This window comes from Cannabis sativa, chromosome 7, assembly GCF_029168945.1.
Source record: "Cannabis sativa cultivar Pink pepper isolate KNU-18-1 chromosome 7, ASM2916894v1, whole genome shotgun sequence".
Lineage (NCBI taxonomy): Eukaryota > Viridiplantae > Streptophyta > Magnoliopsida > Rosales > Cannabaceae > Cannabis > Cannabis sativa.
In genome coordinates this window covers 24,885,999-24,908,247 of record NC_083607.1, presented here as the reverse complement: position 1 = coordinate 24,908,247, position 22,249 = coordinate 24,885,999, and the positions used below count along the sequence as shown (strand labels likewise).

The 22,249-nt window shown below is 32.6% G+C and overlaps 1 protein-coding gene across 1 annotated transcript; it reads left to right on the top strand.

Moving 5' to 3' along the window:
* The first annotated feature begins 20,492 nt into the window (after window positions 1-20,492).
* On the top strand, window positions 20,493-21,677 carry LOC115698292 (RING-H2 finger protein ATL40). The gene has a single exon (XM_030625506.2). The coding sequence runs from the start codon at window positions 20,635-20,637 to the stop codon at window positions 21,415-21,417; it is 783 nt and encodes a 260-aa protein (XP_030481366.1). The 5' UTR covers window positions 20,493-20,634; the 3' UTR covers window positions 21,418-21,677.
* The last annotated feature ends 572 nt before the right edge of the window (window positions 21,678-22,249 follow it).

The following is a 22,249-nucleotide window of genomic DNA, read 5'->3' as shown; positions in this document are numbered from 1 at the left end:
ACTACTAGTTATTGGGACTAGTAGGTTCGAATGGTGAAGAGCAATGAAGGAGGTGAGAAAACACTTAGGAAGGAACTCTCTAATCGAGTTTGGTTGAATAGTTAAGTTGACATTAATTGGATGAGTGAGAGTATCATGTTCCTTTTATAGTGTTTCAACTAGGCCTTAGAGTTGAATTATATGAATTAAAAAAGAATAAAATATTAGGCGAAAATAACTTGTCGGCCGTACACTTCAAAGGGCCAAACTCTAGTTAGATTTTTGCCACTTTATTTCAATCACTTATTCTTCTTTTTAATAATACCATATTTTAAAATTCAAACCTATAAATGCCAAAACTATTTATTTAAATAATTATAATTAATTACTAAATAAAATTTCCATTTATGTAATTTAATAATTAGACCATAAAAAGTCTCTTAATTAACAAATTGACCCCAAAATCTCTTTTCTTAACAATTAAGCCCTTGCTTAGTGAGAATTCATAAATATGAGATAGCCTAATTTTAGAATTATAATTGATTAATTAAAATCAATTAACTAAGTCTGCAAGCAGTATTATCTCAACTAGTGAGGGGACCATGGGCCTATATAACCGAGCTTCCAATAAGCAGATCTAGAATTAACCAAGTACATTTTCAACTTATTAATTCCTCATTGAACCACTATAGCACTTGGAATTGAATACACTCTAAATTATATAGAACTCTCTATATGTACCACGATATAGATATGTTATGATTATCCATTGTTACAATCCTAATAGTCAAGGATCCTCTATAGATGATCTACACTGAATAGGGACAACTTTACTGTTCTACCCTTCAATGTATTTTATCCTTAAAACACTTAGCTACATATAAATGATATTTCAGTAAACTTGTATAATTACTTGAAATGAGATCTCAATCATTTATCTTTATTGAGCCAAGCTCGAAGGAAATCATCGTTTCACTTCTATGTCCAGATAGAAGCTATAGATTCCATATCTATGTTTATCGCTCCCACACAATTGTACTATCATGTTCCCAAAATGTGCGTATCACCATGACAAAAAGGTAGGCTTAACTAACAAATCAAAGAACACAAATAGCACTCTTGAGATTGTACCTAACCATGTCAAGATTAAGATCCATAGACCTAAGATCAACCATTGATATTGACTTAGAAAGATATAACGGTAAGTTTAGGATATCTTATCAAAGATCAATATCGTTCCCTTCCAATGTATACTCCATACATCCGATACTGGTAAACTTTGTCAATGCCCTGGAAAGGACATAACACTTATCCAAGGTGTAAGTATACATGTCGCTGATTATCATGCCAGCCTAAATCTAGTGAACTGACAAATCAAGGAATTAAACTTTTGAACATATAATCAAGATTATATTGCACTGTGCTGACAACACTATAATCATGAATAAATACATATGTTCTGGACTTAATAGAATTTATACATTAAACAATCATGAAATAAATCTTGTGAACCATGCAACATAAAATGCAATTTCTGATCTTTATTAATTAGTAAATCTGATTATATTGAAATGGGTTTTATTTAGGAATAATAGTTGGATTGTGAGCCCTTAGGCATTCACTTGCTACGTGTCTCCATCCCAATTAATGAGGCATAATGGTATATAAACTCCCTAATACAAAATGATCCTTAATATCTTTTCCCTCTCATATTCACTTTTCTCCTCCTTCTTCTCTGATTTTTGAACCCTCAAAAACTTCCTGTGCATTCTTCTCAACTTTTCTTTTTTTAGAAAAGAAATTATAAGTGTTTGATTCTTTTAGAATCATTTGAAGAAGATTGGCATTTTCAAGGTTAGTGGAAATTTTTTTGCAACTTCTTCCTTTTATTTCGAAAATCAATCTGTATTCTGTGCTTCAAGAGATAGAAAATGCATGAGACAATAGGATATATGTATGAGACTTTATTTACTTTTTGACAAAATTTGCATTTCTCAAAGAAATATAGGCCTGAAACTTGAATAATCACGGGTTTCAGGAAGAACACCTCGAGTGTTCCCATATTTCTCGTGGAGTATTACGAATACTCGCGAGTTTTGTGATGAACATCTCGAATACTCGCATACACTTCTAAATATCAGAAATGACGTAGTAAATTTGTACCTTAGCTATTTTAATCCCTGTTAGAACTTAGGGTTTATTTTTTAGCCTTTAGGTTATATGTGCTTTTGTTATGAAAACTATCTGAGTCTTTTAAATGGTGGGTGTGTAACAGTAACTTAATGTTCGTGAAAACATACGCCAAGCCATTTGAGACATGCAGCTAGCTTTAACTATTCCTGTATTATAGTCACATGTTAGGACTAACCAAGTTTCTCGAAATGGTGGGGGTGTTTCATTAACTCAGTTGTTATACGAGGAATGCATGCCCCTTGGGATACTGGGAAACCCCTAGCATTACTTGAGGTACACCGTTAGTTGTATGTGTGGGACTTATACTTTACGAGGATTGGCTGAGTTCGCAAAATGGTGGGGGTGACTCATTACCTTAATTCTCATGTAGCGACATGATCATTATGTTATTGAGATACACCCAGACATTTCTTGAAATGTCTAGTTAATCCTTTATATTCTCTAAATTTCTTTTATGCGGCTGAGGGCACTTTGTTATTCTCGCACTTTCACCACACTGAAAATAACTTCTATCTTTTAGATGAGCGACTTGTCGGATAGCCAAATGCTCGACTCTGGAGGTGGGGCTTTTGCTGATGAGCTTGAGAAGAGGGACAACTTCATACCCACCTGGATCTCTAAGGAGGACGCCCCTGCTACTAGAGCTTGTTAGGGCTCGCTATCTACTGATGAGATAGATAGGATGGTTCAGGAACTCGCTAAACCAGTGACGATTGAAATTTGCGATAGCAAATCTATAGTGTCAACTCAGGAGAATCTCACTCACTCGAGGCATGCCCCTGACATCGAAGTCAAAGAAATGGGAGAAGACTTCGAGGTACCTGGTCGTGGGTTGGAGGAAGAGGGAGACGCTGAGGGAAGTGAGACGGATCAAGTTGACAACACTCAATTGAATGAACTATTTTCATGCAAGGATCTGGTCTCGCGAGTCACAAAATCAGACTTGCATACATTTGCACGGTTGAATTTTGTTTGAATAAGGAATTTACGTCCTTCAGCATCTCCGCAGCCTCATCTTCCTTTTACCAACTCCGAGATTATCCCCACACAAGACGTGGTGGTCTCGATTCCTATTCTTCGATGAGGGGTAACTTTACCTTTTCATCCATTTGTCAAAGTTATCCTTAGAAATTACGATGTCTCTCCCTTCGAACTAACTTTGAATAATTACTGCATAATTCTGGGGTTTAATGCATTGTATATGGAGTATGTTCAAGGGGAACCAATGATGGAAGATTTTAGCTATTTCTATTAAATAAAGAATGTTGACCATGACAATGACTTTTACTGTTTTAGCAAATGGGTCAATTATGAAAATATAACTGGTTCTACGCATTTAAAGTACCAGGAGTTAGTACTGACTTCAATCGTTGACCTAGTATGTCACGTCTCTTAACACTTAGTATATATTTTTATTACTCTGTATAGTCCCTAATGTCTATTTTTTGTTGATTGTAGATAGGCCGACTCGACCTGTATTGGATTCTACTCATAGGGAAATTGTCGAAGTTTTAGGTAGCTTTCCTATTCAAGATCGCGATTGGCGACTGTTGTGTACTACTGCAAAATTGCGAGAACACAAGCTTATACCTAAGAACGCCAACCTTCAGCGAGAACCAGTGTACAAGGAGCCTTCTAAGAATCAAAAGGAAAGAATAGAGAAGCGCCTATCAAAACAAACATCGAGACCAACATCAGGTAATACAATAACTATATACATGATATTTCAAACAATTAGAAATATACTTATCTTATGGCTTTCTTGTAGAAATGAAGTTCCTGAAGCATGCTCCCATTCTCAACCGAAAGCCTAAGGTTGGAAGTGCAACAACTTCTCCTGTCATCCCCCAGAAGAGGAAGAGCGAGGTCGTCCCAACTCTAGCGGCTGAGTCCTCGAAGAAGCAGCTCAAAATTATCCAAGACAAGGGGAAGAAGGTTATGATCGACCCTGCTGTTAGGGCTCGCAACATCATAACTATTCAGGATAAGTTTGTGAGTGATGACTTTGTATCCAAGGTCGAGGGGGTTCCTGCTGAGGATTTGCTGGCGCGCTCTACAGAATTGGCCTCGCAGTTCATACTATGTTCTCGAGAGCTTTCGTCGCAGGCACGAAGGAGGTCGATCTTCTGAGCAAGCAAAACTCACTTCTTCAGGATGGCGTGAATAAATTGAAGTTGGACGTGACCTCAAAGGACAAAGACAACGAGGACATCGGGAAGGCTAAGGAGTGGGCAAAGAAAAAAGCCAAACTCTTTGAATCGCGAGTTGAGGAGCTTACTCATGACCTTGAGAGTGAAAAGGAGAATGGGAAGAAGCAGTATGATCAGGTAGTTTCTAATTATATCTACACGACTTTGTCCAAGCTGCCCGTCTTCGACTTTACCATTCTTGGAACAAAAGCAGCTGAAACAGCCGAGGCGTTTCGTGCTATGTCGCCTACTCAACCCAAGGATGTGGGGGAAACCTTTTTCTCGAGGATGCTGAGAACACAGATGCGGAGGAAGTCAGTGATGGTGCTACAAGCAAGGTCGCATACGATCCCATCACTTTGCTTCTTAATTTTTTCCAAGTTTCTTTTTACTATGTTCGAACTTTAATTTCTTTTGTTACCGGTACACGGGTACTCGTGCTTTGTACTTCAAACAACTTTTATTTATTTTTTTATCAAACACGATATCCTTTCGAGGATATTTCACTTATGCACACCTATGAAGCGGTACATGGGTACTCCCAAAATTTAAGCTACTCTTTTGATAGTTGTCTTTGTTGTTTCTATTCGCAAATATTTTAACCAATATTATTACAACTTTGTGTAATAACTTAGAATATAAAAACATGTGAAGAATATAAAAAATTTCTGATTACTTGGAAAATTTCATTATAATAATCAATAGTACTATATTAGGTTATACCCCCAATACTTAGTACATGTATTAAAATAAATTGAGTAAATATAAATACATGCAAGTACTATTGATAATAATATTTTAAGCTTTTTCCATTCCATGCTCTCTTGATCGCTATACCGTCGAGGTCTAATAATTGGTAAGTCGCATTACTGATTTTTCAGCGATTAGGTACGGTCCTTCCCAGTTATAGCCAGATACTCCATGTGCTGAGTTACATGTGTTAGGCATAACCTTACAAAGCACCAATCTCTTACTCGCAGGTTTTGCTCTTTGACCTTCAACTTAAAATCGCGAGCTATTGACTGTTGATAGGCTGCATTTTTCATATGAGCCTGATCGTGTTTCTCTTCCAGAAGATCAAGTTGTGACAGCTTATTTTTAGTATTATTGCTCACATTGAAGACATCTCTTTCCAAAGATCCTACTCCAACTATGACTAGTGCCATGGCTTCACACCCATAAGAAAGTGAGAAGGGGATTTCACCAGTCGTTGAGCGAAGAGTTGTATTATATGACCATAGAACTCGTGGAAGTTCTTCTGGCCATGTACCCTTTCTTCCTTCAAGGTTACCTTTGATGGTATGCTTTATAATCTTGTTAACTGCTTCTGTTTGCCCATTACTTTGAGGATATGCGACTGCTGAAAAAGCTTTTTGAATCCCCAATTCATCGCATAGTTGGCGCATCTCCTTACAATCTAATTATTTACCATTGCCAGAAATTAATTTATAAGGGATGCCAAACCTGTAGATGATGGCGCTATAGACAAACTCGTGCAATTTGGAGGTTGTTATGGTCACAAGAGGTTTGGCTTCAACCCATTTCATGAAGTAATTGACGGCGACTACATCATACTTTACTCCTCCTTTTCCTTTTGGCAGTTCACCAATTAAATCAATGCCGCAAACCACAAATGGCCAAGGACTAGTCATTGAATTCAATTGGCCTAGTGGTCTAGTTACATAAGTTGCTATTCGCTGACACTTGTCGCATCTCTTGGCAAAGCTAGTTGCATCTGCCTGCAATGTTGGCCAGTAATATCCTTGCGTCATGATTTTTAGAGTAAGGAAATTGCCACCAGCATGGTTATCGCAGATTCCACCATGTACTTCTCAGAGTATGTAATCGCACTCACTCCCATCGATGCACTTAAGTAATGGCTGGCTAAAACATCTAAGATAGAGTTTGTCAGCATAAATGACATACCGAGCGGCTCGATATCTTAGTTTTTTGGCTTCAATTTTATTGCCAGGAAGCGCTCATGTTTTCAAGTAGTCAATTATCGGGGTCATCTAGGTGACCTTTTTGACTGTATTAACCTCCATCATCCATTCTCGAATGATAGTTGGATGAGTCAAAACATCTATAGTAATTACGTCGAGTAATTCTTCTTCTCTTGTTAAGGCCAGTTGGGCCAAAGCATCTGCATGAGAATTGTAAGCATGAGGTATTCTACTAACAATTATGTTGTCTAAATTTTGTAAAACTCACAAGTGTAAGAAAGATATTTGGCCAAACGTCCTCCTTTGGCTAGGTACTCTCCATTGACTTGGCAAACTACGATTTCTGAATAGCTAAATGCTTGAAGGTACTCGACTTTTATCTCGAGAGTGAGCTTTAATCCTACAATTAAAGCCTCATATTCGGCTTCATTGTTAGATGCAGAAAACTCAAATCTAAGGGCAGGGTCTACCTTGAATTTTTTGGGACTTATGAGGATTATTCCACCCCCTGATCTTTCATGGTTGGATGCCCCATCAACATACAAAGTCCATCCTTCGCCTGTTGGTACTTCAGGGTCAACTCCCTCTTATGTGATTATGGCTACTTCGTCGTTTGGGAACTCGAGTATGAAATCAATAAGGGGTTGTTCCTTGATTGCCAACCTTGGTTCGTATCTAATGTCGAACTCGCTCAGTTCTACGGACCATTTGATTAATCTCCCTGATGCTTCCGGTTTGGCCAAAACTTGTCGTAAGGGATAGTTTGTTAAAACCTCAAGGTTGTGTGCTTGAAAATAAGGTCGCAACTTTCTTAAAGCGATCACCAGTGAAAATGCTAGTCGTTCCATTTATGGATAGCTGGTTTTAGCATCTAAGGGATGCTTGCTCACATAGTATACCGGATGTTGTCTACCCATGTCTTCGTGGATTAGTACCAAACTAATCACTTATTCAGACACTGGAAGGTAGATTGACAAAACTTCTTCAGGCATTGGCTTAGATAGTATCGGGGGTTGCCCTAAGTGCATTTTTAGGGCCTGAAAAGCCTCTTCACACTTTTTAGTTCATTCAAACTTTTTATTTCCATTAAGAATCTAAAAAAATTCTTTACAGTTATCAGAGGAAAGTAATATAAAGCGATTTAATGTAGCAGATTTACCTGTAAGACTCTGGACTTCTTTTGGTTTGGTAGGAGATCGCATCTCCACCAAAGCTTTTATTTTTGCGGGATTGGCTTCGATTCCTCGCTGATTTACCATAAAATTGAGGAATTTTCATGAACCCACTCCAAAGATACATTTGAGGGGGTTAAGACGCATTTTAAACTGTCGCGGGATTCTAAACATGGCCTCAAGGTGAGTGACATGGTCCTTCGCATATTGAGATTTTACAAGCATATCAACATATACTTCCATCATCTTGCCAACAAGATCCGCGAACATCATGTTAACTAGCCTCTGATAAGTTGCTCCTGCGTTTATCAAACCAAAGGGCATTACCAAAGTTGCAGCGGAATTAAATGACTCCTTCCGTTCATCTAGCCATTGATTCCTTTCTGTAGCAGAGCATTATCAATATCTGAACCTGGATCTCTTTCTCTGATTCTTTGATGTTGAAACTCCTTTTTGCTGAAAGTCTTTCTTCACGATCTTCCTCACTATGGTTGAGGTATCACTTGCTGTGTGTGGGCACTACTCTAACACTAAGTATTTCGAAATTCAAGAGGAAGAAGAGAGAGAGGGAGTGGGCGGCCAGATAGGGAGAGAGAAGGCTCAGTTTTTTCTGAATCAGAAGTGTAATTTTCCTGAAGCCTTCACTATCTATTTATAGCATTCCACTAGGGTTAGGTTTGAATTATTTGGCATTAAAATAATGAAAATAGCTGTTTAAATTCCCTACAAAAGTGGCCAGCCCTATACAAGTGGATTTGGGCCTCACGTTTTGCAATTTTGCAGTTTTATCTTTTCTGCATCTGATTTTCTCAAAAACGCCAATTTTCTAATTCAACAATTTAAATGCCAATTCTAACTATTTAATAACTATAAATAATTATTAAATAATATTTTCATTTATCATGTTTATTAATTGAACCATACAAAGTATCATAATTAACAAATATGCCCCTAAAACTCTTTCTTTACAATTTCGCCCTTACTTAGTGAAAAATTCACAAATAGACATAGTCTAACTTGAGAATTATAATTGATTAATCAAAACCAATTACATGAGTCTTACAAGCAACATTATCTCAACTAGTGCGGGGACCATGGGTCTATATAACCGAGCTTCTAATAAGTAGATCAAGAATTTATTACTAAAATTCACTAACTTATTAATTCTTCGTTGAATCCACGCATAGAACTTAGAATTGCACTCTCAGTATATAGAATGCTCTATATGTTCCACCATATAGACACGTCATTAGTTATCCATTGTTATAATCCTAATTTGATCAATGATCCTCTATATGAATGATCTACACTGTAAAGAGATTAGATTACCGTTACACCCTACAATGTATTTAATCCTTAAAACACTTAACCCCGTATAAATGATATTTCAGCTTATATGAAATGAGATCTCCACCATTTATTTTCGTTTGGTCAAGCTCGAAGGAGATCATCCTTTACTTACTATTCGCCAGATAGAAGCTATAGATTCCATGTTTATGTTAGCGCTCCCACTCAATTGCACTACCGTGTTCCCAAAATGTACGTATCACCCTGACCTAAAAGTAGGCTTAACTAACAAATCAAAGAACACGAATAGCCTCTCGAGATTGAGCCTAATCATAACAAGATTAAGATCATTTGATCTAGGATCAACTAGGCGATATTGACTTGAATAGATATTATGGTAAGTTTAATAAATCTAAGTCAAAGTTCAATATCGGTCCCTTCCGATGCATACTCCATGCATCCAACCTGAGCTTTACTTTAACCAATGCTCTTGAAAGAACATAGCATTTCTCCAAATGCAAGTAAACTCTGTTGTAGATTATCATATCAGCAAAACCATGTGTCTGATAAATCTAGGAAACTTTATTCACATAGTCATGTTTACTTTCCAATGTGTTGACAGCACAATAAACAGGATCAAGTATGTGAAAAGGGTTTCAGATGAATTCATACATTATGTACATATAATCATGAAATAAATCACGTGAACCATGCAACATTAAATGTTATTTCTGATCTATATTAATAAGCAAATCTGATTATATTGAAATGAGTTTTATTTATGGCATAAAACCCAACATGGGGCATTTGAGACCCTACCCTGAAAACTACGTTGAGGTGATCACCAAGATCACCTCTATGAACTTGGTATCTGCCTCCTCACGGTGTCTCTATAGAGCTAGACTTGGTATAGACACTAGGAGTACAACTTTGTGAGGATGAAGAATAAGATTCAGCATCATTTACCTCATTACGCAGTTGGGCCCTTCTTTGAGGGTTGCAACGCTCGGATCCTCCTCTTATTGAACGTCACGGTTAGAGTTTTGTACGACTTGTTCCCTCTGCGTAGGCTGGTTTGAGTCGATTCCCTCTTGTCCAGTCATGTGTTCTCTGCGAGAGCCATTATTAGTTCATCGCTTCGTGTTTGTTACCTAGGGTTATTCGAACGTGTGTGTGGTACTCATGGAGGACATCGGGTCTTGACCCTTCCATTGACTTCAGCATGCAAAGCCTACATTTTCTTTTGTAAGGCCGTATACTGGGCCTTGGTCAATTGTATGATACCTTCAGATACCACAGCAGGTGTGATAGGCACGAACTGTCCTACGGTGGCCGCCGATGTCGATGTTTTTCCAGCATGAGCGGCAATTTTAGGGAATAGGTTGAGGGGAGTAATGGTAGTACATCCCACTCCTCCGTTGATGGTGTTGACAGGTGTTGTTCCATTACCAGGGAGTGGAACATTCATTGTTCCGACATTGAATGATCCAGTGTTGTTGTTGTTATCTCCATTCGTCTAGTTTCCTGCCATGATGATTTTCCGCCAAAATCAACAGAAAATTTCCTTCCCACAAACGGCGCCAAATGTTGTTGGAGAAATTTAGACAACTCCAAATAAAATAATATATTAAAATATAAACAGAATTGTGCGAGTACTCAACCTAGAATGACGAGTATTCAAACTATTGATATATGGACGTGCTGGAAATATAGAGAACAGAAAGAGATGATAGCTGTTCAATCAGATCACGATCTGCTTAGTCCAGTGTTGCAAGGGTTTTCTGTCCTGTCCATTTCATTTCGGATCACTCTTTTATATACAAAGCAAGTGTCCTTTGATTTACACAGAGATTGATTTTATTATCAATCTGTTTGTACATTAAATATAACATTTAAATCAACAAAAATGTAAATATAATAAATGAAGAACAATTTCCGCCTCATTAACTAAATACAGCAATGTATGCGACTTCCATGGTACGATTTATCTATTCATATTCTCGCATAAGCTCGCAGGCTCAAGGTGAGTACAAGACTAATCAAGTATATGCTAGTCTTAAACCCGATCTTCGGTCCTGCTTTGAGCGAGCTATTCGAATGTGACTAGACTCTATCAAGGTCACATCATCCCACTGAGTCTGGTTCATGCGAGGTTTATACTCAAGAGGTCTCCTACTGACATCTCAGCCCTCCTTGAGGAGAGTGAGTCCATGTGTCATTTTTATGGGAGCGTAGTCTCGAGTTTCTAGGTGAGAAATTCTCACTATAACAGGACTCATATGTCTCCACGATTTAGAATACTCATGGACATTATCGGGCAGAACTTGTAGTGCGTCTAAGAATGTTGTTAGAGGTTAACAGGTACATTTCAACTAGCTTGCCGGTGTGCTGCTTGTATGGGACGTGGCCTAAACCTCTAAGAGATGTGGTGTGCCTTGGCCAGGAGTCTGAACACGAGATGACACGGGTAGTCATTCGTGGGCTAGTTTACATGCGTGCATGGGTCGGATGCACCATGCTAGAATGAGACAGAGGTCTAACGTATGCTACTAGTTTGGTGGCTTGTCTTGAGGGCCTGCCAACATGCGTGGAGGCATGGCACTTTGAGGATTGGTTCATGGACGTATGGGAGTCCTTGGGCGATGAGGGAGACTGTTTGGAAAGTATCGAATGCGGCATGATAGAAGCGTTGGCACGTCAGCTTATTGTTGGCATCTTGCCTCACATGCTACCTTGGCCACGAGTGAGTTGGTGAGCGTCAGTGTTGGGATTTGTCTAATCATCGTGAGAACCTATGGACAGTGTGAGTATCTTGGCTAGAGAGCCTCGATGCATGTATGCATACATGGATGCTTGCGAGCATGACTCCGCAAAGTTGTTCATGAGACGGAAGTGTGCACGAGGCACACGATCGTGCAAAAAATGAGCCTATTGTTACTCGGATGGTTGGAAGGCTGACCTTGGCTTAGAGAAGTCAAAGTACCGCACGGGTGTTCCGCTGCCTGAAAAGGTGAGCCCGTGATAGTGCGCATAGTGTGCGATCAGATCCTATCTTGGTCGCACCTTCTCGCAAGTTCATATCATGCGAGGTCAACTTTATAGGAAATTTCTATTGACCGTCACCTTTTTCAACCTAGAACCAGCCCCGACTAATAGCCTATGCAACATGGGCTGTTACACAAGGCCCCAAAATAATAGGGGCCTATTTTTTTTTTTTAGAATATAAAAGGATGTTAATTAATATTGAGAATGGGAAAGGTTTTCTTTTGGTAGTTGCCCATAATGTTAATGTTATGTTCAATTATTATAAAAATACACAATTGACATGTCCATTTTTATCTCATTTTTCCACTTTCTCTCATTCTTTTTTTAAAAAATCAGTACCATTCTCTCCCTTTCTTATTTTTTTTTTAAATCAATTTTAGTTTCCGACTGCATCAATTCTCATAAATAAGGCCAGATATAATATATATATATATTTGTTTTTCAGATTAGAGTTTTCACTTGGTGGTTGGTTTATTATTTATTTTTCACTTAGTAATTGTGGTATTGGGAAATTGGCGACATTAAATTTGTGATAGCAACAAATACCAAGTTCTTTTGTTCCTTTATTCACTTCTAATTTAATTATTACTCTCTTGACTGTTCTTTGAAATATTATATTGGTTCTTTTTTTTTTACTATGCCTCTTAGTATTAGAAAACATAGTCTGGTTATGAAAAATGTAATAAAAAGAAAAAAATTGAGGAGTTAACTCAATCTCAAAAAGGAGCTTGATAAATTTATTATAAAAGATCCATTAGTTTCTTTAGAAAATCATTATTACGACATTGTTGATGTTGAAATTGCTGAAAATATGGTTCCTAATGAAAATATTAGTATTGAAAATTAAAATGAAAGTGTTGATTTGAAAAATAGAGGTGATGTGCCTATTTAAAATGTTAATGTGAAAAATAATAATGATGTGTCATTTAAAAATGATAACATGAAAAATCAAAATCATAATACTACAAATAGTGATGATGATCATTTGAATAATTCACTTAAAAATGAAGATGTTTAGAGGATAATGATGATAACAATGCAGAGCAATCAAACCTATTTGAACATTTGTTTGATATATTTCATCCAAGAAATTGGGATGCTCTTGATTCAAAAATGATTGAATTATTAGTGATGAAGGGTCCAAAAAGAGATTATTCTGTTATGAGTGGCTCTAAAACTAAATTTTCTAGACTACGATTCACTGCTAATTTGTATACTAGAGTTTTATCAAATGGAGAGAAGTGTGATAGAGATTGGCTTGTTTATTCAAAAGAGTTAGATAGAGTATTTTGTTTTTGTTGCAAAGTTTTTAAAAGTTGAATTGGTAGAGGCATGTTAACAAATGAAGGCTTTAGTGATTGGGCACATATTGGTGAAAGACTTAAAGAGTATGAGATTAACATGGAACATGTTAAATATATGACCATGGTATGGATTGCGTCTAAGCTTAAAAAGAATCAAACGATTGGTAAAACTACTCAAAGGCTAATGAAAAAAGAAAAGGGAACTTTACACATTTATACATACATAAAGAAATAATTACAGATATATATCAGTAAAAAGATAATATAACCAAATCATGAAGTTTATTATTAAGTATATCAAATTTCATTTGCAAAATATACGTTGGAATGTGAGGTTTATTATGTACTAATAATAAAGTACTCATGTGAATATGATAATTGTTATATAATTATAGGAAAATTCTCTAGTAGGGGATATACTTTTTACCTCATGCTATATGGAGGGAAATTGGCCCAATCAAAGATTAAAAACAACTGATTGTACACAAATTTTATTTCAGCATCTACGTAGGATTATTTTATATTCTTTTTGTTTTTTTATTTTTTTTTATTTTTTGATAAGTTCATATTCTTTTTGTTTAATGATGATTTTTTTTTAAAAAAAAATGTTGATGAATTATTTTTTTTTATTTTATTCATTTTTGTAGTGGCCAATCATGGCCGGTCTTAGGTATAGGCGGGCTAGACCCGTGCTTAGGCCCCACTTATATTAGAGGCCCAAATAAAAAATACCTTTTAAAAAATATAAATATTTTTTAAATAATTTTTAAAAATACCATTTATCTTTATAGTAGGGGCCTAAAAAAATTTTTTTGCCTATAGCCCATTTTAACTCAGGACTGGCCATGTGGCCGACCAAGCCAATTTATTGGTAGTTCTTAGCAATTTTAATTAGGAAAATTCTAAAATGCACCCCTCTAAAATTGGAGCACTGATGCACCCTTATCTGTTCCGATATTCGAGGGACTTTTTTATTTTATTTTTTTATGGTCGTGTACATTACAGTTATTTAAGACATCTTGTAAAATTTTAAAAATTTCAGAAAAATTTAACACGCCAAAAATAAAGTTATAAAAAAAATTAATAGCAAACTTCGTAAATAGAATTATTTTTTAAAAATAAATACCTATATAAATACATATATAAAAACAATTTAAATTAACTTTGAAAAAATAATAATAATAATTTAAATTAAAAATTAATTTTTTTTAATTATTAATATTATTTTTTTAAAAAAAAAATACATATATAATTAAATATTATTATAATATTTATAAAGTTTTAATTGTATATAAGCAGTTCTATCGTAAAAATATACACCTTATATCTTAATGAACACATGATCTAAAATCAATGGTCAAAAAAGCTTCCCTACCGGTAAGGAACTTATGCTAAGTCCTACTATAGTCTTGCCCTATAATTATATATATATGGGTATGCTCTTAATGGGTATTACCCATGTATGGGTATTTTATTCTTGATCATTGGATCAAATATCTAATGGTTGATATTTATAATCACTATTTAAATATTAAAAAATTAATATTTCCTATTTTGCCACTTCTTCTTTGATTTTGTTATTCTCTATATTCCTAAAATAGATAAAACTATTAATAGAAATAAAAATTTTATAAATGGAATTGTTATTTAAAAAATAAAACACACTAAAAAAATAACAAACTATTTTTTTTAATAAAAATCATTTTAAAGATTAAAAAGAAAAAAAAAACGTATATTTATCTTTTTATAAAATTTCTTCAAATTAGAATTTTAAATTGCATTACTGAGAACAAAAAAATAATAATTTTAAGCTTTAAGCTGTAATATATATAAAATGTATAAGATTTTTTCTAAACCTAAAATCTTTAGTTTCATAATAATTAACAATTATTTATATGTTTTTAATTTTTTTTTATATACTAGAGCTTACCAAAATTTATAAGAACAAAACCAATGAAGAAAATTTTAACAAAAAAAAAAATGAACGAAGAAGAAAGTGTCATAAACATTATTGAATAATGACAATTGTCAACACAAGAATTTCAGCACAAAAAATTATACTTGACCCTTAGACAAGATTATCATCTTCCAATCCTAAAAATATAAATAATGAAGAACACCTCATTAGTTATTCTAGAAGAATGATGCATGGTAATGTCAAAAAATCATTGGATGATAATAATATTTCTCTAACAATGATATCCTAAGTAAGAACTAAGAAGTATTGTGGCGTTTTATTTTTAAGAGTATGAATAATATTAAGACAATTGGATTTCACAATCAAGCTCTTATTCTCCTAATAAAAAAAACACATTAATATACATGTAAATGATTTTTAATTTTACAATAATAAATTATTAATAAACTCACAATTTCATAAAATAATAACGTAGTAATTTTAATTAATTTTTAAAAATAATTTATAATTTTTTTCAAACTATATATTAGTTGTAATTATTATTTCCAATTTTATAAAAAATAAATATAATTTTTTTTAAAAAAAAATAATTGTTAGAAACTTGCCATAAAAGGTTATTAGATTGTTACCTTATTAATTTTTTTTAGTTCTCATCATCGGGTATTACCCATTAAGAAGTGTTCCATATATATATAAATATAGGGTAATACTATGGTAGGACCGAGCAAAAGTTCCCTACCGGTAGGGAACTTTTTTTTTACGGTTGATTTTACATCTTGTGGTTATTATTGTAAGGTATATACTCTTATTATAGGACTGCTTCTATATAATTAAAACTTTATTCATATTATAATAATATTTAATAATATATTTATTTTAAAAAATAAAATAATATTAATAATTAAAAATTTTATTAAATTTAATTTTTTAATTATTATTATTATTTTCTAAAATTAATTTAAATTATTTTTATATAGATATTTATTTTCAAAAGTTTCTCTAATGTAGGTTCACTTGAATGATTTTAGATGCTCTTTAATTGGAGCCGCACCAACTTGCTTCCCCTAAACTCAATTTTTTTTGTAGAAAAAATAATATCTAACCAAATTAATTTTTTTTTTTTTATAAATGGCGTCTCAAAAGAGCAGTCAAATAACAAGATAAAAACTATTGAAAAAACAGTTAATAACACTAAACTACGCAGAGCCTAAATGCAAAACAAATAAAAAACTAGGTGTAAACATAATAAAAACCATTAGTAAATTATGAAAAGCCAAAAAATGAGAAGCCAAAAAAAATGAGTTTAGAAAAAATAATTCTTTTCTAAAAATAAATACCAATATAAAAATAATTCAAAGTAACTTAAAAAAAAAAATAATAGTTCAAAAAAAATTAATTAAATTTTTAATTATTAATATTATTTTTTTAAAAAAAAAATAAATATCATATATTATTATAATACGTGTAAAGTTTTAATTGTATACAAGCGGTCCTATCGTAAGAGTATCCACTATTACATTATAATAACCACATGATCTATAATCAATGGTTAAAAAAAATTATTTACGAGTAGGAAATTTTTGCTAGGTCCTACTATAGTCTTGTCCTATAAATATATAATGTTGTGTAGTATAAAGTAATTTTTTCTTATTATTGTTACGTATATTATTAACTTTAATAAAGGGTTAGTTTTATTAACAATATTAATGTAATTTTGAAAGCAAGGATTATCTAATGTATCACCAAATATATAATTATAATTACTGTTTGAATACTAAATGGATACCTTAGTTAACCCCAAATATTTGGATACCAATTAATTTATAGCTTTTTTTTTTTTCTTTGTTTTATTTGGATACTTAATGGAAACGTTTAGATATTAATAATAGGTATCATTTTTATTTTAGTTGGATACCTAAAGTAGTAATTTTACTTTAAATTGGATAATTTATGCTATATTTGTAAGTAGGATACCAATAGGTATAATTTTATGTAATAATAAAATCATTGCTTTAGATGCTAAATTAGGTTAGTTGAAGGGAAAAAAAAAAGTAAATAAGGAAGTAAATTTAATGTATAAAATGCTGTTTCAAATATATATATATATATATGGGTGACTATTCAATGGTTACATTTTTATTGTAATCATATGGGTACATTTTTCTTTAACCTGTAATAGCAGGTTACTAATAGGTAGACTTTCCTTTTTTAGATTTAATTAATTATAATTAACTATTTTCTTAAAATAATTAATTAAATAGACATTCTTTTTTTAGAATTATTTAATTATAATTAACTATTTTCTTAAAATTAATTAAATATTTAACAAGACCTCTTTTAGTAATTAATATTTATATTTAAATCCTTACTTGAATTATTTTAATAATTAAGCCATTTAATTATAATATTAACAAAAAAAATTATTTTTTTTACAAAAATTAAACTTCTTTTGACACAAATTAAAATTCTCTTCTTATAATAAATTTTCAAATAATTAATTATTTTTAAATTATATTTAATTATTTTGTTACAATTATATGAACTAAGTATGAGGCCTCAAGCTAATCAATCGATAACAAGTGCAGCCATTTTTTTTAAAAAAAATCCTTCAACTTATTTCATTTTTTACTTTTTAAATATCTAAATAAAAAAAATTAAATAATTATGGGTAATAATTTAAAAATTAAGATTACAAGTATAATAAAATTTAAATTATGAAATTATATGTGTATAATTTTAAATTATAAAAAACTTTGCTATAAAATTTTAAATAATTTAAGTATAAAAAAATAAATTGCTAAAAGATCCCTATATAGTAATAAATTGCAAAAAATTAATTAATAATTATAATTAATTTAATTTTAAAATATAATTAATCTTAATTAAAGTTTTCTAAGGAAATAAATGATTAGGTTACTTTCAGGTTACAAGTTATTTTTTATTTATTTTTATTTAATTTCCAAATTAATCACAACCATTAAATAGTAATCCAATGGCTTAAAAAAATGTAACCATGATGGTTACAATAAAAATGTAACCATTGAAACCTCTTCCATATATATATATGGTTTTATATATATATTGGGTACAATAAAATAGTAATTAAATTTTAAATACCGGTTATATAAGACATTTAATATGAAAATGTGGGTACATTAAACTATGCATGATATACTAGTAATTAATTATAATAAATAGTATTTAGATGTAAATTTTCCAATAGAAAAAGACCATTGGAAAAAAGTTTTACTAAGAATTATTTTAATTGTGAAATTTCTTGCTAAATATAACTTGACCTTTTGTGGTTATAATGAGAAATTGTATCAAAATAGTAATGGAAATTTTTTGGGCTTAATTGAAATGTTGGCAGAGTTTGATCTTGTTGTCCAAGAACATGTTAAACGCATTACAAATAATGATATTCACAATAATTATCTTGGACATAACATCCAAATTGAGTTAATATTTTTGCTTGCTTCTGCAATCAAAATTGAAATCATTAAAAGAGTTAAACAAGCAAAGTATTTTTCTGTGATATATAATTGATTGTACTCCTCATGTTAGTCATTAAGAGCAGATGTCCTTAATAGTGAGATAAGTGGATGTTTCTTCACATTTGGTTAACATTGAAGAATTTTTTTTAAGATTTTTAAATGCGAATGATACAACTGGTCAATGACTTTTTGATGTTTTACAAAATGAGTTGAAAAAACTTAATCTTGACATATTTGATGTGCGAGAACAAAGTTATGATAATGGGTCAAATATGAAAGGATAACATCAAGGTGTACAAAAAAAAATTTAGACATAAATCCAAGAGCCTTTTATACTCATTGTGAATGTCATAGTCTTAATTTGATATTTTGTGACATGGCTAAATCATGTAGTAAAGTTAGAGATTTTTTTGGAGTTATCCAGCGTATATATACGATTTTCACCAATTCTACTAAGAGATGGCAAATTTTTAAAGATAATGTGAAAGGATTGACTCCAATATCATTGTCATCCACTGGTTGGGAAAGTCATGGAGATAGTGTTAAAGCTATAAGATTTCAAATATCAGAATTTAGAGAAGCTTTACTTGAAGTGTCAGAAAAAGATGAACTTGATTCTAAAATTAGAAGTGAAGCAAAATCCTTGACAACAAATGAGTTTGGAGATTTTGAGTTTTTAATAACAATTATTATTTGGTTTGGAATATTATCTGCTATTAATTTAGTTAGCAAGCTTTTACAATCAAAAGATATGCTTATTGATGTTGCTATGGAAAAAATAAAAGGATTTATTTCTTTTTTTGATGAAAAATATAGTGAAACAAGATTTTTAAAATGCCTTGAATAGTGCTAAGAAATTGCTACTAATCCAATTTTTCCTCAGAGATGCACAATTCGAAGAAAAAAGACAATTTGATGAGAATTGGAATACCCCATCTATATTGAGTTATCTAGAGAAAAATCTTTTAGAGTTAATTATTTTTTTACCTTGTTGATCAACCTATTGTTTCTCTTACTAAGCGATTTGAACAATATGAAGAATATGAAAATATTTTTGGTTTCTTGTTTACTTCTTATAAGCTCCAATCATTAGACAATGCAGGTTTGAAATCTTGTTGTAGTCATTTTGAAAAGGCATTGAAACATAATAAACAATATGATATTGATGGAAATGAATTATATGTAGAGTTAAAGTTATTAAGAGAAATCTTGCGGAAAAAATAAGAGCTATTGATATATTGAAATTTTTGAAAGGCGTAAATTGTTTTCCTAATATATACAATTATTGCGTACAGAATTTTGTTGACTATTTTTGTGACAGTTGCTTCTGCAGAAAGAAGTTTTTCAAAATTGAAGTTGTTGAAGTCCTACCTGCGGTCCACCATGTTACAAGAAAGACTTAATGGATTAGCATTGATCGCGATTGAAAATGATGTTCTAGAGACTGTAAAATATGAAGAGATGGTTGATAAATTCGCTTCAAAATTCTGCGAAGAATGACCTTTTTTAAATACAAGGTTGATACTTACTTAAAGTTGTAATGAAATAAATAACAATTACTATAATAAAATAGTTTTTTTTATTAGGAGCCTGAAATTTAATATTTGAACAAGGTTTCCAAAATGTTTATCACAGCCATGAACCCAGTAAAAGAAAAAGTAATAATAAAAATTTAAAAAATAATAACAAACGGAAAAAGTCATTAAAGTTTATTAAAGTACTACCATTCTTTTTTTTTTTCTTTTTCTTGGTGAACGTGGATTATATTATAACTTCTATTCAACTATGCAAATAACGCAATATGTGAAATGCCCAATTTTCTCAAACTAACTTGAATATGAAATTCATTAATCACATCTCTCTTTCTTTCTCTCTCTCATAGGTCGCAATTATTGACATAAATTTCCCCAGCTCACATCAAATTAAGACGAAGACTTGTCTTCCACAAGCCAAATTAAAATCCATTCAATTAAATTTAATGAAATGAAATAAATAATTAATAAATATATTAATAATAATAATATGAATCAACTGTTCAACATTTGATCAAACATATTATATTAATTTCCTTCAAAACATATCAATCTAAAGTGGTGTAGTAGTAGTAACCATGGGTTCTGATGACGATAAGAAAAACGATGATCACCACAGACGCGGACTTAACGTCAGCCACAAGGCCACCCTCATCTCCGTCTCGTCCTTATTCGCCTTCACACTCCTCGTCATCCTCTTCTTTCTATACATGAAATACCGTCAAAATCGCCGCCGTGATAGACGCCGTACAGACTTCATTTCTCGCCTTGTCACCGCTCAAATCACACCTTCTGACTCTGTTATACACACCAATCATATCCCAAAAGCTACTGCCCGCGGTCTTGATCCTCAGATCATAGACTCCCTGCCCGAATTCGTCTACAAATCCTCCTCGGCAAAGAACAGTCGAAAAGGGCGTCGTGGCGGCAGCTGCGGCAGCAGCATCGACGTAGTGGAGTGCTCCGTTTGCTTGAGCTCAATAACTGACGACTCCAAGGTTAGGCTGTTGCCGAATTGTAAGCATATGTTTCACGTGGAGTGCGTTGATATGTGGCTCGGCTCCAACACAACTTGCCCACTTTGTCGTGCTGCGGTGGAGCCTAAAGTCCCAGCCGAGCCCGAAGTAAATAATAGCTCGGTGGAGAGGGTTGTGGTTCAACCGTCGGCTCCGCCGGTGGATGAGCTGAGTTTGCTTCATGGAGAAGAAGATGTGAACAAAGCGAGTGGATCGGGATCATCGTCAAGGCCATTAAGCTCTTTTAGAAAGATGCTTAGGGAGAAGTCGTCTAGAAGATCATCGCTTGGTAGTTGTTCGGAATTAGTTGGAGTGATTGATCATCATGATTTTGAGAGGCAGTAATACTCATATGTATGTTATATTATACAGTTTCTTTTTCTTTTTCTTTTTTTAATTTTTGGCATGTTGGTAATGAGTTTGGAGTTTTACAGTAGCATAGCACATTGTTTTTCCAGATGTGAGCAATAAATTTTTTATCGATGCTTTGGTGATGTGTGTGGGAAATATTTTCTGTAAATTATACCGATGTTATATATGTAAATTGTGAGACATATTTGATTTGTTTGATTATAAATATAGATTTAAGTGAAAATTACATCAAATATGGTTTTTTTCAATCAATATTTGATAAATATAGGATTATTTTTTTGCTAAGTATAAATAATATAGCATTATTTGGTTGATGAGTATTTGGCAAAACCCCACTAGAAATAATATACATTTTCTTAGGGATTTTTTCTTAAATATCCAAATACCACTAATTAATTATATTTATACGGACCAACCTATTTACAACTTCCTTTTTTTCTTTAAAGGTATTGCTCAACAAATATTTACAAACACAAATAACAATTCAATAAACACAAAGCTATACAACTATACCCCTCATATCAATTACAACCTTTTGTACAAATTTCCCAAAACCAATTCTTATCTCCCATAGAAATTTTACTACCTAATACACCTATTAACTTATTTAAACAAAATAAATTTTCCAAATTGTGTGCTTCACCGCCCGTACAATTTTTGATTCCATACTACCTAATTCTAAACCTGCTAAGGACATTTGCTACTAATATGGACAGCAACATGCTTTTTTAGATTTTGCTCAGTTTTTTGGCTTTGGGTATCCTACACACACTACAAAAATTTAATTGCATTACATTAATTGCAT

Excerpts from the sequence above, each read along its gene's own strand:
- LOC115698292 (XM_030625506.2), top strand. The coding sequence starts at position 20,635 with ATGGGTTCTGATGACGATAAGAAAAACGATGATCACCACAGACGCGGA.